Genomic DNA, 17,378 nt, shown 5'->3' with positions numbered 1-17,378 from the left:
AGAAATGTACTTGTTTCCGAGAAGAAAATCACGAAGATATTAATGAAGGTTGCAGCAATTGTACTTCATGACTGAAAAGTAGTTCAGTTCACAGACAAACATAGACAGTCTATGCTATTTGTCTGTGTTCAGTTGTAGAAAGGTCAGTCCACCGATACTGCAAAAAGGTCGTCAACGCTGCCATTTTCAATTTATAATCCAGTATTACTAATTGTATCATGATGTTTATTTAGCGAGAATATCATTTGAGAATCACATGATAACCTACTCTAATACAAATATCCACGGCTAGAGTTCAAGAGTAGAGTATAGGACAGGCCGGTAACGTACCAGATCAGTCCCAAATGATTCCGATCCATTAATTGTGAAAACTTTCAGCACTTTTTTCACAGGTAAGGCGCAGACCTTGGGTGCATAAGTGTACACAGTAGTGTTGTTTTTTGAGAGTATCCGTTGTGGTGACCTCAGTGCACGCGCTAATCGGAAACGTTCGATTCCAACTTACATCAGACATGGATGTGACGCAGCGACAGAAAATATCTGTTTGTGTCAGACCACATATTTTTTTCGGGAAGCAAGATTGTGCTAGGCACACAGTGTCAGAGTCATTAAGGCAAAGAGATTATCTATGATATAAGATCGATAACACAGAGAGGAGTTCAAATCAAGACAGTAATGTATCTTTGTTATGAAGTTACTCTACCTGCCGTTCGACATTGGCAGCAATCTCTAGCTTTATTTCAATGCAATTTACACTCCCGAATTGGCACAACTTGAAAAGAACGTGACGTCTGGTGTGGTCATGGTTGGCATTCCATGCTTACGGTAAAGTGATCATTATTTGCCAGACTCTCGACAAAGCTGGCGTTGGTATGTAAAAAATGAAGTACCTTCCTGACGTAGTATGCGAAAGAGTAAAATTCTTGTCAAACTTTAAAGGAAAGTTTAAACTACAGTCTGCCAAATATCAAAAACAACAAATCAGGGGTCACCAGGCAAATATCGGTGTAGGGAAACATAAGATTAAAACTAGCCGTTATCACTATGTTATCTCTACGGGGGAATTTTTAGGGTAGATAATTTCAAGTACTTTTAATATTATATCACTTCTTTCCATTCCATTTCTACATGTTGGTCGATCTGAAGGCACGATTTGTTTACCAAGTTTTAAGACGCTGAACAATGTTGCCGACTTTCAAATAATGCAATAAATGTTCAAAGGGAAGAACTTTGTCCCACAAAATACAATAAGAACGTCAAGAATATTCTGAATAGATGAAGCTTTAAGTACAACGGTATTTTTATCGTGTAGTATTTCATTTGTCTTTGTTGTTCTTAATGATGTGAAATCATATTATACTCGAACGAAATTGGGGGGAAAACACATTGAAATTGGCCTTATATTATTGTAGCTGACTGATTATGATTCTGTGTTTGTTCGCTTGTTGACACATTCTCAACTCTGCAAGTTTATTCAGAGCTTACAGAGTTCCAAAGTTCCCAAACAACCACATTACGAATTCTTCTTTATGTGAAACACTAATATTACTTACTTTTAATGGGAATTTCATTTTTTGTAGGAAGTAATATAAACTTTCACCAGTTGATTAATTTAACACTACTGAACAGGTGTGTGAACCATTGACAAAACACACGCACTTTAGTTTTTCAAATCACGAGTGTATACTTCATTACAAATTCGATACAAAAGTAATCAAATTCCGGCATTATCATATTTCAATCACTTTACGCTGTTTCCAACATGATTTCTGACACAAGGGCTTAATAATGGTAAAATTCCAGTATGGTAAAAATTCCAGAACAATATGACCTCTTCCGGGAGGTCTACGCGTAAACTGATAAACGACTGATACAGGATGCTGTAGGATACGACACGTACATCCTTAACTAACACTGACAAAGTATATCTATGTTGTCTGCAAATTCCATCGAACAGTAACATGTTTGTAGGCGTACAGATTGTCATAGATACAATCGTAAGGGGCGTTATGAAAAATCTTTACAAAGTTAGTTGACAATCTTCTGACATAGGCCATCCTGAAACATAGTCAGACGTTTAAAATTAAAAATACAATGAAAATTTGATCGGGAGCAAGTTATTTATCTATGGTGCATGGACAGACGATATTAATTTTAGTTGAAGGCTTAATCAGAGAAGCCATATTAATTAACAATGATTACTCCAAAATCAACTGCAAAACAGCTAAGTATGTCAGAGACTGGACGTAATATGCTTGTTAATAAGGCTTTTACTGTGACAAAATCAAACTCGTCTGCTTCAATTTCAGTTAATCCAAAATTAGTGCTTAATCTTTCTTCATGGCGATAAAAGAAATGCAAATCCATATTATGAAATTCCTCGTTATAAGAGTTATGTTATCATAATCATCGATGCATCAACATCACTGCGCCAACGTCATTGTTTACACAGGCATTCAAACCATGGTCCTTCCCGAGTGGACGGAAGTTTTTCTCTGAAAAAGATCGGACTCTTCAGGTGGACTGACAGTTTTAACTTGAATTATCAAGGTTTTGAGAAATGCGATTTTTGTTGCTGTTGAGTTTTATTATTGTATTCAAGTTTTTATCTTCCCATTTTAACGAGTTTTTTTATCGCTTTCCTATCGAGAGTGGTTGATAAATCATCTCAAGTCACGATTGGACGGATCAGTTAAATACACTCATATTTATTTTATTACGCAGTTTTCTTGTTTCATGCCACCTATATGCATGTACACGGCTACTTTCGAATATTCACAATCGCAATCACAATAAGTATAGTAAAATCAAAGCTGAAATATGGCCTCGAGAATTCTTACACGTTGACGTTTTAATGCTATTGACACTTAGAGTACAGAAATGTAAACCAAACTGACTACAGGACTATAGATTGAGAACAAAGAACTGCAGGTGTTTTGCAGTGTGTTGAACCGTCATGGGCGATGTTTGAATGGACATGTGTGCTAGTTTAACGATGGGTGTTGCTTTAACTGATAAACATTTGTTGGTGTTCACTTCAACAAACTATCCCTGCGCTGATTTCTTTGTTTAGCCCAGCCGGCCAGGAAGTACACAACAATGTGTTATGCACGCCATCAATTTACACATCCTGGTGATATCCCGGAGTCACCCCAACAATTCTCGGACTGACTCGATAGATACTTCTGCAAAGAATATTTCATACGTAAAACTAAGCGTATTGCAAAAATAATTCGCCACAGTGAATCGCAGGCCTAACTGTGAAATCGTCGGCATCCATCCCAGATTTTTTGTTTTGAGTCCCTCGCTGGTAACACACATTGGACATCTTACTCATATCAAAACCAAATGTTTACGAGATTAATTACAAATTTAGTATAAGCAACCTGGTTGAAGCCCCGTGAACTACTTCTATTAATTTGTCATGCCATTATAAAGTGAAAGCTACGATAGACTGATTAAACGTTCTGTCTTATTCTACGCTTTTTAATTACTGCTCCTCGTATGTGCAATACAAACATATTTGTAAAAGGTGGCTCCAAAGTTTAAAAACAGAGATTCTGAATCGCAAAACAAGTTCAAGTTGACATTCAAGAGTGTTGGTTAAATGAGATATTGTTTCGTGTAGTACTGTGTGTTTTGAAATAAGAGGAAGATGATCAAAATAATGTAATGTCAGCCGACGTAAGAACACCTCTGTCACTGAACAAAGTAGACAGAATTTTACGCAGGGGTTAACTCTCACAACCTATACAGATACAGATGTGTTCGATCTGGTTTGAACACCTGCACAGGAAATACCGTCCTTTTAAGGGCAGATATTGAAGTACTGTCCTTGGTTAAGATGACTAACAACAGTTTACATTAATAAGCTCGACATTTGAGACAGTGTGAAAACCTAACTTTTGAGAGTTGTTCTAATTGTTTGTTATTCATTTGTGTTATGCAAATGGAGAGATTGAACATAATTTTATGATAGCAGGGATTAACATCAAGAAGTTTTGGTGAGGTATTTGTACAGGCACGAAGATTACACAGGCCAACAAGCACGAGTTAGTTGAGTGTTGATGGATAGACGGAGGTAGACGAAGGACGAATGCATCTGACGAACGGGCAGACATAGATAGATAGATAGATAGATAGATAGATCGATCGATCGATCGATCGATCGATAGATAGATAGATAGATAGATAGATAGATAGATAGATAGATAGATAGATAGATAGATAGACAGACGGACGGAAGGGACGATGGATGGAACGATGGATGGATAAATATCCGGTTGGATAAACGGGTGGACGGATTTGAGGTTAACAGGTCGACCATATTTTAAGAAATGTACGGTTGATAAATGAGTAGATTAGAAGGAGGAAGAGAGGGAAGAGGAAAAGAGGGAAGAAGAGGGACAGAGACAAACTGATAGATGAGCAGAAATAGATAGGGAGAACCTGTATGACTGCAACTTATGAAAAGTTCTGAGTTCTCAATCTCACTTGGTCTGTTGGTTGGCGGTTATTCGATAAGGCAAAGATAAATATTGATACATGTGTTCAAGCATTAGCTGAAAATAAAGACTGAATCCTCGATAGTTAAATAGGCAGGCTGGCCACCACAAAATCGACAATACAGTTACAAAACCTACTTCATGAGCGGGAAAAGAAAAATTGATTGTTTGTTCGATGGTCTAAGTATGTTGCCTGTTGTCTTTATCACGTGCCTGTGTATCTGTGTATTTGCTCATAACTTGAAATGGTGTCCGGCAATGATATCAACTTTATGTATGTTTATTTTTCGGAGCAGCTTTCAATTCCTATTTCTATGTCCCCGTCTCCCACATGTGGCATTCGATGAACAAAAAGAACTGCAACAATTACCGGTTGTCGAATAAAAACGCGTCATACTGAAACCTTAATTTCAGCAATGCGGTGTGGTCATATGATTTTACCTCTGACAACTGAACGATCTTAACAATGGCGCATTCCGGTGTACACATGTTTCCGGCAGCAAAAGTACAATTTAGAAGTCATATCGTACTTCTCAGCGCAGTTTGTGTTTATGGTAGTGGCAAAGCTTGCGATTTAAATCAGGCTCTACTTGGTTTGTAAACTTGGTTATTGGATGGAATGACGAGAAATTATTGTATTGGATTCAGTATAGCTATTAATAAGTGGACACCCAATACTGATAACATGGGTATTCTCAGTGTACTCGTGAGATGAGACCAAATCTTTACGTTGTCTCCTGGTTGAAATTGTGATCCCAAGCTTTTGCTGTCAAATAGATTTACCTCGATAAATCATCTTTTCATATTACTTAGAGTAAGTCACATACTAAAATAATTTGCTTTTGATTGTGACCCCAAGATTTTACTGTCGAATACATTTACCTCGATAAACTGTCTTTTCAAATTATTTAGAGTGAGTCACACACTAAAGTATTTTGCCTCTGAATGAATGAATGAATGAATTACTGCGTCGTAATTTTAAGAATTGTTTTTAGAAAATTTTGTTTGACGTTTGCACAGCCGTGGAGGGTAATTCAACCAGATAGACTCGGTAAATCATTACTTGAAGGGGACAAAGTTCTACAAGGGGCGTTTTGAACCTTTCCGGATGTATACATTTATCTCCTGTTTGTACTATCGGATGATACTACTGTTATGACGTTGAACTGGTCATATACCAAAGTTGGAAAATTTGATGAATGCTGGTACATCTGCTGTAGGGATCGAACTTTGACCTTGGGAGGGATTGGTCAAAAATGAAAAAAAAATCTAAACAAATATTGCTAATATTTTTGTAGCCTTATTCTTTTTCGAAAATTTCATTTATATTCGCATGTAGGGTGGAAAATGGGTGAATCTTTTCTAGGGAGGTAGGTTGGCGAGTATCGGCATGCTTGCAAGCAAAACCTTAAAATTATTGAAATGCTGACTTGAAAAACAAACATTTGCATGTCGGCATTCGGAACCCTTCGAAAGACTTACTGTCACAACCATTAAGTCTGAAATAATAGCACCGGAGCGAATGTTTACCAATACTTAGTTTCCTTTGCAAATATGATACCCTTACAGTGTTGCAGTGAAGTATATGTTGAAATATAAGCCCTTATTAGGTTACATCCATGCGTTCTTAGCCTGGCATTTTGTATAGTGACAAACGCAGTTAGTTTAAATTAGGCTATGAATCAAATAAGTAGCTGATGTACTTTACTATTCTACCGTCAATGAGATGCATTTTACAAAATTAAACGTATAATTTAGTTTAGCAAGTTAAATCAAGAACTGTTTCCCTTATTTCAACATCCTTTGCCGCAGCCAGTCGTCCACTTCAAGTTAAGGTCAACAATTACGTCAACAGGCCGAACACATGGCTTACCGTCTCATTCAGCAACCGCCATTTGTCTTCCAGCGGTAGATGTCGTAACTGTTGTCGACCCTCTTCGGTCATATTTTCTCTCGAATTCTATTCACGAAGAAAAACGTATGGACTAATGTGTTTGAATAAAGTGCAGGAGAAATAAACAGGGGTTGACAAATATATGAATATATTGCAGTATGTCATATGAGTAGCAATTGTGCTGACTACACAGTTACAGATACCCATGCCCAGTACATGATGATAAGTTTAGATATCCGAGACATTTGCGTTAAAGCTATATTTGCTGTTTGGTACTCAGCCGTTGTCCAGTATTAAATTTGTTCCGTTTGTAAAATGCCACTTATCATTTTACTCCCAAACACATGTTGAAATGCGCTCTATTCATCAACACAAATATAAAAATATTGTCAAAGTTTACAGCTAATCAAGAGTTTGTATTTTATTTTTTGTGACGTAGGTATTTGAATGATTATGTTGACTCTTTACTGCTACGATGAGACGTTAAGTACCGGGTCTGTCTTGATGAGAGATAACCTACTGTAAACCATTGATGTCAAGGATAGCCATATCCACAACTAACATTGTACATATACATATAAATTGAGAGACAAACGACAAATATTTTTTCATTGTCTGCTTTCTCCAGTTTGTTGAAGAGTACTGTGCCGAGTGACAAAGATTGGATGCACATTCGACGTAATTACACAATATCAAATTCGAAATGATCGCTGTGTATTATACAGCATACGAAACAAAGTGCGAGATGAATGTACAGCTAGACGAGGGGACTGTCAGATCAACAAATGATAGACAGAAAGATATAAAGCTTTGAGAGACAACAGATATTTAGTGTAATGAAGAACTTACCAAGTATTTTTCAAATCTCCTATTAATAGTGGCTTCGCCAGGCAACGGTATCGCGTTGTTTCCTGTAAAATTAAACAGATAAACAGTTTACTACATAAATAAGGGTAAAGGTAAGTCACAAACACACTAAATGTAAATCAGTGGAATTTGTCGATGAGTTACTTCCTGTCAATCGCATGTAAGTTCCGTCTCCGGGTAACGAAAGGAATAGTTGTGCTCGATTTCAAAATGACTTCATTTGGCCCTTTGACTTTTCCTCTATCATATAAACACGATTGGAACTAATTTGGGATAATTGGGTTTTCATATTTTGCAAATTTCTCAAAAGTGTTAGGTGCCATATAGCTGAATGTTGCAACACCACAAATTACTCATAAAAACAAGTGTGTAATATAAATAGAAAAGCAGATGAGATAACATCTGTAGATTAAATCGACATTACTTCACCATCCAATTATCCCAAACAAGTTCCAATGGTGTTTATAGTAATTTATCAGTCAACATGACTTATGGACAAACTGAAATATATCGCCACAACACAAAAAGATGAATGATTTTTCGTGCGTGAGAGACATTATCCGGTGCAAAACTTTGAAAAACGAGAATGCGATGTTAATACTACCCACGGTTTCTGCACAAAAGGACCGTGTACTAACTGAATGGAACAATGAGAAGAACAGTCTGCAAAGCAAAACAGTATCTGTTTTCTTTCAATTGTTGTGCACTGCACAGCAAAATCACAACTGTAACTCAACAATATTAGACCAAGGAACGAAAGAATTAATCATTTGCACTACGACTCAGTGAATAAAGAATGTCTTCACTCGAAACAGTTTTAAACTTCAAACGTTCTTTATACTGTTCTCTTTCATAATCAAGGATAAAATCAGGGCAACGGCGCAAAGTATGAAATTAGAGAAAGAAATTAGCCACAATTTTTTGGTATTTGACGTAGAAATGGCCGTTAAATATTGTTTAATCGCTACAGAGAAAATAACAGTTTTGATTGTCACAAAAACAGGAGTGTGAAAGGATAATTTATTCCAGCAGACCAGTATTGTAGAAATTCTAGTGTCCGAGAAATCTGTGCTCCAGGCGCATTCACTTGAGCATGCGCAAGACCCACGAAAATACATCCATGCTGCGACGTTAAAGACATTTTGTTTCTCAAAAGTTCGACTTTAATGTCTTGAAAAATGTTTGCTGCGTTCGTATTTGTGATCCTATTAACTACTCCTCTACAAATTACTTCACTTGGTTCGAAAACCGACCGAGTCAGAGTGGGAGCGTACGACATCCTTTTCGGTTTCAAGAGCTGCACTGCCCCGACATCTGAAGGAGTAAACATCATGATTTCGATTTTGTACCGACTCTGAGAAGAAACTGCTGACGGCCAAAACATGTACAATTGATGACGACCGAAGTTCTTAAACAAATCCGATAAACTCGCAAATAATCACATAATGTAAATCTTTAAATCCTATAAAAAGGTCAGTTAACAATTTGCAGTTGTCGATCTGTACCCTAGGCAAGCTAGAACAACGATAGAGGATGGGGTATTCTACTGTTGATATTGTTATCTTATAGCAACTTCGCCTCTTTGCCCAATAGTGACCGAGTTTCGCGACTTGGTGATGGCGGTTCTCTTGTTGCTAGCTGCGGATGTAGAGATGCCGTTGACATCGGATTGTTTAAGTTGACTCTCTAACAGCCCCTTGCTTGCTACACACTATGCTTAGAACTTTGACACTTTGATAAATATACCACAGTGCGGAACCAGCGTAGGGCTGTAAGAGAATCTAGGATTTGAGGTACAAGACTGCCAATAATGCAGTGTTAGCCAATTACGTTCATTTGCAATGTAGGAATACAAGGACATATCAATATAATATTGTCATTTTTAAAGCTATTTTGAGAAATGTATTAAAAAATTTGTGTCATGATGCTGTTTCAAGATGAAGTGGAAAATTATGTTTTGCTTTACAAAGATACCCGTAAAGATGCTTACTTAAAGGTCCATTATTTGTAACTTTTGACCATTTTTACCTCGGAAAATTCATGTTGGAGGCTCATATTTGTTGCAAAATTTTGTTTTACGAAGAAACAAACATGATTAGTGGTGTTATAGCCACATAAAAGTGCTAATTTTTGTTCAAACGTGCTGCCCTTCCGAGCTCGTTTGTTGACGTCTGGCATGCTCAGCGTGCTGGGGAGAACGCAGATATGGTGACGCCGCGATCACGTGATATGTACAAGTTCACGTTTATTGTGGGATCAAAACAACATTGCGTCTTGGATTGCCAGACATCTGGCTTCGCAACGTGCTCGGACAATGGACTACGACGTAAGTACCGGGCATAAGTAATGAATATTTATTTTGAAATTGCTGTAAATGGCTCGCGCAGGTGCAGAAGAATGCGTACGTTGCAATCCGCGTGTCAACAGAGTTTGTATTTCTGTCCGGACAAAAAATGAAATTTTCGTCGTAAAATCACATGTTATTTAGTTGTAGGGCACGTAATGTTTCCGAATAATATGCGATTCTCTGTTATTTGACAGGCTTTTCAACATGAGCCAGTGTTCATTTCAATCAAAACTAACGGAAAAATCGCCAGAAGATACAGCTAATGGAACTTTAATCATAGTTTTCTTCAACGCTTTTTATAAATATATTATATAATTGCGTAATGGACAACAATAAACGTTTTTGCTTTGTACAATCTTGAAGTCGTGTGTAAAGGAATATTTTAGAGCTCTATGATGCTAAAAGGAAATATCAATGCTTCAGTCTTAATAAGCTCTCTACATCTTTTCGTGATGATAATATAGCAACGCTACTTTTCTTTGTCATATTTATTATCTACTCATTGCTGTCTACAACAGATGAAATTGTGAACACAGTGACAATATTTAATAAATTTGATAAATATGTGCAACGGGAACAGAGCTTCATTAAATATATTTAAAAATCCTATTACAACATGTATGTTAAGGACAAACCTATACGTAAGAATTGCTTCCCCGCCCCCAAAAATGATTTAAAATTACGAACGTCTCTTGGTGTCTAATTAAAACAAAAACGAAACAGTTATTAAAATGAAAACGAAGCTTTCAAATTTGACTTATCTGAACAAAAACATTGCCTTCTATAAATGACACATTGCCCTCTATAAATTATATATTGACCTCTGTAAATGACATCTGGGGCAAGATTGTATGCAGAAGGTGGGGCCACTAATACCGAACTTTAGTACTTCCGGGAATAACGCGCAGTCCGTATCCATTCTTGTCGATTATGGATTTTAAAACAAATTAGTCAACTTCCTGAGGATAAAGGAGAAAAATGTGGAAACAAACGCAGAAATGTTATTCCAAATAAATGTGATGCATGTGTACAGGAATTGATTATTTGGGAATTCGAGATCTGGTTCTGTAACATGTAACATGGTAAATTCTCCTACACAACCAGTTTACCTTTGTATAGTGTCGGTGTATTGATTTCTCTTTTATACCATGGTTTCTCAGCTTACGGAATGGTATCGAAAATTTGCCAGTGTTTTAAATTTGATCCAAAAATTTTATGATCTCGTCTACGACAGGTTTTCTCCTGTCGGGCTAATATTTAACAAGGACCACTCAGTTCTATCATCGTCAAGAATAGATCAGTATATACACCCAAGTGGTCGCCAATGCTTATGAATTCTTTTGGCGTGCAGATGACAGCAAATTTACAAAGCTTAGACAACATTCGACATAGTAGAATCGATAACACGATGACACATGGCAATCACGACCAATTAAATTCTCAGAGAGTCTCAAAGTCCTCTCTGACGCCCTTTAAAGTCGCATTGTGTTTCGACGGGTGTGAAATCCGGTTGCCTGTGAAGTATAGAATTCCATTGCATTCCTTATCAGATTTTGTAAATCCATTAAGAAAAAGATGAAAATCATGCGTTTATAAATGTTTATACTACTGTCGGAGTTTCCAACTCCTCGAGATTTGCCTCCATAACATTTTCTCTGTATGCGTGTCTCTGTATGATTCCTTTTAGGTGTCATTTTGTCAAGCTACCATATGTATGCAATTAAAGGCATTAGGCTAACGGGGGTAGCTGCGAATAGCAGCTCTACCACTCCATCGCAGACGTTGTGTTGTCTTTTACTATCTTGGTGTAAAGCCACAGTTAAACTAGCTGACTTTCTAGTATGTACCAAAGCACAGTCCCTCCGACTGTGACCAAAGTTAGAACAGACCTATCTATATTCTATCTATTTGGTCAAATAAAAGACGTTTCTGGTAATCACCGCGGTTTCCAACCTTTACTTCCGGGATCCGCGTTATGGGATACACACAAGTTTGGTCATTTTAACCAAACAAACCGTTCATATCGGATAGAATTCTATGATTCGTCTTCTGATGACTACAGGGTGAGATAAAATTACACAACAGAAACGTCCCTATAATCACATATTTTCATTTGATTACATATAGATCAATTTACATGTAAAAATATGAGTCATTAAAGTACATTTTGGTAGCACGCGATAATTGCCATTGCCATATCATGGCTACACACGTCATGACCAGCCATGACGTAAAGTATACGATCGGGTTATAGGTCCGATGTTAATTGGCGTTCTATCACATCTTTCTTGTGGCTGGATACTGACCTTCAATTTCGAGATTTCTTTCATCCGAAAATTCGATTTCTAGATATTACTCTTTCAGCTACTGACGTCAAACATAGCGAATTTGAGGATACGCCTATCAATGATGAGCGGATCATAATATTTACCATACAGCTTTGTACACTACAACAGGCTTCCACTTTTCCACGTTATTACGTGGCGAGGCTCAATTATATAGTTAATGAAAAACAACTTTTTTACAACGAGAGGCGTAGGCTTACCAAAACCGTCTTTGAAAACATCGAGTTCGTCGTACTCGGTACCTGCTTCGGATTCGGTGTAGGCGCTGACCGACGCAGACTCAACCATGGCCATGGAACTGGCCGCCTCCATACGGGTACGTCGACCGACGCTGCCGGCTCCGAGTTCCCGCGTCGAGTCGAATCCAGTCGTTTTCTTATCCTTCACCATATTTAAAAGTTGTCAAGTTCCATCGCGCGATCACGTTCAAATAATAATAAGAAACGTTTCAAAAAAATCAGTTAACATAGACGAGACTCGCAGATTTGTTGATTAAAAGACACCCATTTGTACTGACCGTCCAAAAGGATTTCAACACCTCTACTCAGGTGGATGGTGACGTTTACACGGCAGAAAAGGGTTCTGTTCCCCAATATGGCAAAACTGTAATAGCACAGCACGATCGATCAAAATTCCGAGCGGATAGACCTAGCTGTGTTAGGTTGCTTGCCTGCGGTCTGATTTCCATATAACCTTTGGAAAATTGCGCGGTGGTTATATACACGATGTTATCGGTTATTTTTCAACCAAGTTTTTTTATTAAATATTTACATCACCAGGTCAATTGCCAGTTGTTATGGTGATGACATGAACCCATAAAGCTTCCGCGTGCAACATGTTGCATTTGTAGTACAGCCTTCGTCAATATCGACAGCGTCAACCTGGCGCTGATAGTGAAAACAGAGACCACTCACGTTAACAATTTCATACTTAATTGCATTTAGTCTTTTTATTGATTGTGATATTTAACAGTTCCTTATATTCGGAACGGATGAAAATACATGGGGTATGAGGTTTGTTATTTTGAATAGAATTAAGGCAAATTTATAAGGTTATTCGATAGAAGGGTATAGATGGTGAGATATTAGTGTTTGGTGGTTGAGCCATACATGTAGGGTAGAGAGATTGCAGTGGAATCATCAACTCGATGGGAGAAATGCAAGCCCAACCGACTGATATAACTTAACGGCAGCAGCAAAGAAAGCGATAAATACAATATTTTTTGTCGTATTACTTTTTAAGATATGCTGTATGTGTCAACAACGATCGACTTTGCCAATACTGCAGGTGACAAGAAAACGTGGCATAAAATTTGATTCAACCGTCAGGGTACGGTTACCTGCAAAACACTCAAGGTTCTCATTTGTCGAGGATCGACACCAATTTCTCATATTTTCATTTGGTTCAGTTTTTCACGACTAGATTAAACAACTGACAAAGACTGTCGGAATGAGCAAGTGTTTACTGGCACTGGCAGATCTCCAAAACTAGGAAGTGAGAGCGAAAGTTGTTTATCAGTGGTGTGCGCTACGCTTTCCATAACAATCTAGTGACCTGCAGGATTCTGGCTGGGGCGCTCGCACACGCACACAGACACACACATACACCGTAGATAATTGTGGTTGCACGACATCTACGGCGATGCAAAGGTCAGTGACTCAGCGACGGTGATTGATTGGCGTCAAAGGCTCGTCACCCCGGCCTATGCAATTTGATAATCACAGCTATATTATAAACGTCCCAAAACTATTAAAACCTGGTAATGACAATAATGAATCAATTATGCTAAATGAAACTTCGATTACTACATACAACTTTATTATCCAATTTCCTACCGCTATCGACATTCCTATTTACAACAATATACTATGGCCAAGGAGGGTAAGCGTAATTCAAGATTCAAGATTCACGGTTCACCGTTCATGTTCTGCAGTTTAAGCTACAAACAGATACATTTTCACTCTAATTGACTTTTTCGATTCATATACAATGATAAATCATCATTAGGATGTCAACGGTGCCTTCTATACACATGAAGTAGTACCCTGCGATAAATTTTGTCAACTTTGGTCAAGTCAATTCAGATATATATCTCTAATTAGGAAAGATCATTAAATATGCAAATTAGGAATTGGCTGAAGAGAAAATGCTTAATAACTTTCAATAATGTTGTATTATAGAGTCTTTAACGTACATAGCAAATTTCATCAATTTTGATCAAGTCAATTCAGAGAAATATCCCTAATTATGAAAATTCATTTAATATTCAAATTAAGTTTTGGCTGAAGTAAAATGTCTTTTGACTTTCAATAATGTTATATCACAGTATCTTTGATGTATATAGCAAGTTTCAACAACTACAATCAAGTTAATTCAGATATATATCCCTAATTGGGAAAGTTCATTAAATATGCAAATTAGGAATTGGCTGAAGTAAAAATGCTTAATGACTTTCAAAAATGTTGTATCATAGTGGCTTCAATATATGTAGCAAGTTTCATCAACTTTGGTCCAGTCATTTCAAATATATATCCCTAATTAACAAAGTTCATGAAATATGCAAATTAGGAATTGGCTGAAGTTAAAACGCTTAATGACTTTCAATAATGTTAAATCATAGTATCTTTAATGTACATACCAAGTTTGGTTAATTTTGATCGAGTCAAATCAGACATATATCCCTAGTTAGGAAAGTTCATTAAATATGCAAATTAGCATTTATCTTTCATGTCACCCCTTAATGGTTCCCACTGCTGATATATCTTGGTGTGATCAACATTTGTAGCAAATTGTGTGTAGATGTTTTTAATGTATATCCGTTTTTTCTGAAATCATTAATTATGCAAATGAGCAAAAGTATGCAAGCCACACCCACCAAAAACTAATCAGTTCTTGCCATTTGCTAACTGAATATATGTACCAGATTTGATTCTGATCTGATGAGCCGTTTTTGAGATATCGGACCAACAGACAGACAGACAGACAGACAGACAGACAGACAGACACACAGACGGACAGACAGACAGACAGACAGACAGACAGACAGACATCGCTGCGACATATGCTCAGATGTGTAAACACGTGAGCAAAAAATGGAGTGAAATGCATCTGTTTCTAGCTTAAACTGCAGATCATGAATCGTGAATCTTGAGTCATGAATCGTGAATCTTGAGGCTTACCCGGCCAAGGTGGACAGTTGGGTGGGATTTCTAACAGACTTTATCCAGAATGATGATAAAGTATATACTCAAGTTCCCCATTTTTATACATCTGATAATTTTAGAGTAAGAAATTCTAAAGATTTCTCGCTACCAAAAGGTAATAGGTTTGTTAAACAATTGATTGATCTTTGTCTGAATAACAACCTGCTAATTGCTAATAGAAGAACTGTTGGATACCTATCTGGAAAGCATACCTATCGTCATCCAATGGAATAGGCCTATAGTACTGTTGATTATTGTATCACATCTAAGTCAAATTATAAGAATTTTCAATACTTTAAAGTGCATGATATTAATGCCATGTCTGATCATTGTGCCATAAGTACTTCATTGAGTTGTAATTACAGAGTAGTTCACGATTCTCCTACAAATAAGCTTCCGCCAAAATATGTTTGGGAAAATAGTGGTGCTGATGCTTCCAGTAGTGTGATGGGCGATCAAAATTTTACAAATACTTTTGATAAGTTTTTGAAATATGATGAAGGCTTTGTTTATACAAACTCAGCAGGTACCACGTTAACTAACATTTTTCTAAAGGAGCCAGAAAAAGTATAAATATTAGGTACAGCAATCCTGGAAAAAAGAAGAAAAGAAATCAGTGGTTTTTCTAAGATTGTAATAATTTACGCAAAAAACTAAAGATTGCTATGAAGGCATATTAATTATTTCAGTTGAGGAAAAACTATAGAAAACTTCTGAAATTTAATACAAAAACAGTATAGAAGATCTTTTAGTTGACAGGTTAGCATCAACCAATAATAACTCAACTGAGTATTGGAATATTTTGAAAAATCTTCAACGTTCGACATTAGGGGCATCTGTAGATGGGTCTATACATTGTAAGGGCTGGGTAAAATATTTTAAGTCACTTTATAATTCATCGACAACTGTCGATGAAAATGTTATTTCAAACGAATTAAATGACCTTGAAAAAATAAAGAGATTGAATATGTATCTTAATATGCCAATCAAACACAATGAGTTATTGCTTGCTATAAAATAATTAAAAAATCATAAAGCGCCAGGAGAAGACTTAATTATAAATGAAATGATTAAAGTCAGTAAATAGTCTTTGTATAAGTTGCATTCTTAAGTTATTTAATCACATTTTACAAAGCAGCAATTTGCCAGCAGTTTGGAAATCCACTTTATTAGTTCCACTTCACAAATCGGGGGATAAGTGTGATCTGAATAACTATAGAGCAATTGCTCTTTCAAGTTGTTTCTCAAACGTTTTACACCAGTGATGAATAGGAGGCTTATCAAGTATCTTGAGGAATATAATCTTTTTTCCCCTTTCCGGTTTGGTTTTCGAAAAAACAGACGTATGTCAGACTCTGTTTTTCTGTTAAAGACTGCTGTAGATAAAATGTCCTCCACGAATAGATTGAAAAATTTATCAAAAAATCTTTATGTGGCATTTGCAGACTTCAGAAAAGCATTTGATTGTGTTTGGAGAAAAGGCCTCTTTTTAAAAATGCAGAGGTTGGGTATATCTGGTAGCTTTTACAATTTGTTAAGTCTATGTATGATGAAACTCAGTACAAAATTAAACTGTCTTGTGGTATTTCAGATGGGTTTATCTCCTCATGTGATATGAAAGAGGGTTACAATATGTCACCAACATTGTTTAATATTTTCCTAAATGATCTTCCAGACTAGTTGGATGGTTCTTTTGATTCTCATATGGAAATCGGAGATCAGAAGTTAAATTTCATTTTATATGCAGATGATACTTATGTCAAAATCAGCTGATGGTCTAAGAAATTGTTTAGATAAGTTGCATGCTTAAAGTAAAATATGGGGCCTTTCAATCAATATCAATAAGACAAAAACGACGATATTTAAAAGAGGTAACCGTTTCATAAGGAATCAGCAATTTTATATCGACAAAAGTGTTATTGAAGCAGTGAATCAGTACACTATGTAGGTGTTGTTTTTACACCGAATGGAAAGTTCAAACAAAATTAGATTAATCTTAAAAATAAGGCAATAAAAGCTTTATTCAGCATAAAATATCTGTATTGTGTAAAAAATACTGAATCCGAAGCTGTGTTTAAAACTTTTTGATTGTTTGATTGTCCCAATGCTTTCATATTGTTCTGAAATATGGGGGACCGAAATTACAAGCGTTGACAACTGCCTTGAACGTCTTTGTATAATCATATCCAGCATATCTCAGGTTTATTTTAGGAGTAA

General features: G+C 36.6%; 1 protein-coding gene across 1 annotated transcript in view; it reads right to left on the bottom strand.

Moving 5' to 3' along the window:
* LOC139150802 (formin-like protein 3) overlaps positions 1–12,690 on the bottom strand; it is a 28,888-nt gene extending 16,198 nt beyond the window's left edge. The window contains exons 1-3 of the mRNA XM_070723193.1: positions 12,159–12,690; positions 7,249–7,310; positions 6,379–6,465 (exon numbers count right to left, since the gene is read on the bottom strand). Of these exons, the coding sequence (XP_070579294.1) occupies positions 6,379–6,465; positions 7,249–7,310; positions 12,159–12,348 (339 nt within the window). The 5' untranslated portion in view covers positions 12,349–12,690. The remainder of the gene's footprint in view (positions 1–6,378; positions 6,466–7,248; positions 7,311–12,158) is intronic.
* Between the last annotated feature and the right edge of the window lie 4,688 nt (positions 12,691–17,378).

Source organism: Ptychodera flava, chromosome 15 (assembly GCF_041260155.1).
Source record: "Ptychodera flava strain L36383 chromosome 15, AS_Pfla_20210202, whole genome shotgun sequence".
NCBI classification, from domain to species: domain Eukaryota; kingdom Metazoa; phylum Hemichordata; class Enteropneusta; family Ptychoderidae; genus Ptychodera; species Ptychodera flava.
Note: the sequence above shows the minus strand (reverse complement) of the source record. Positions and strands in the feature narration are given on the sequence as shown.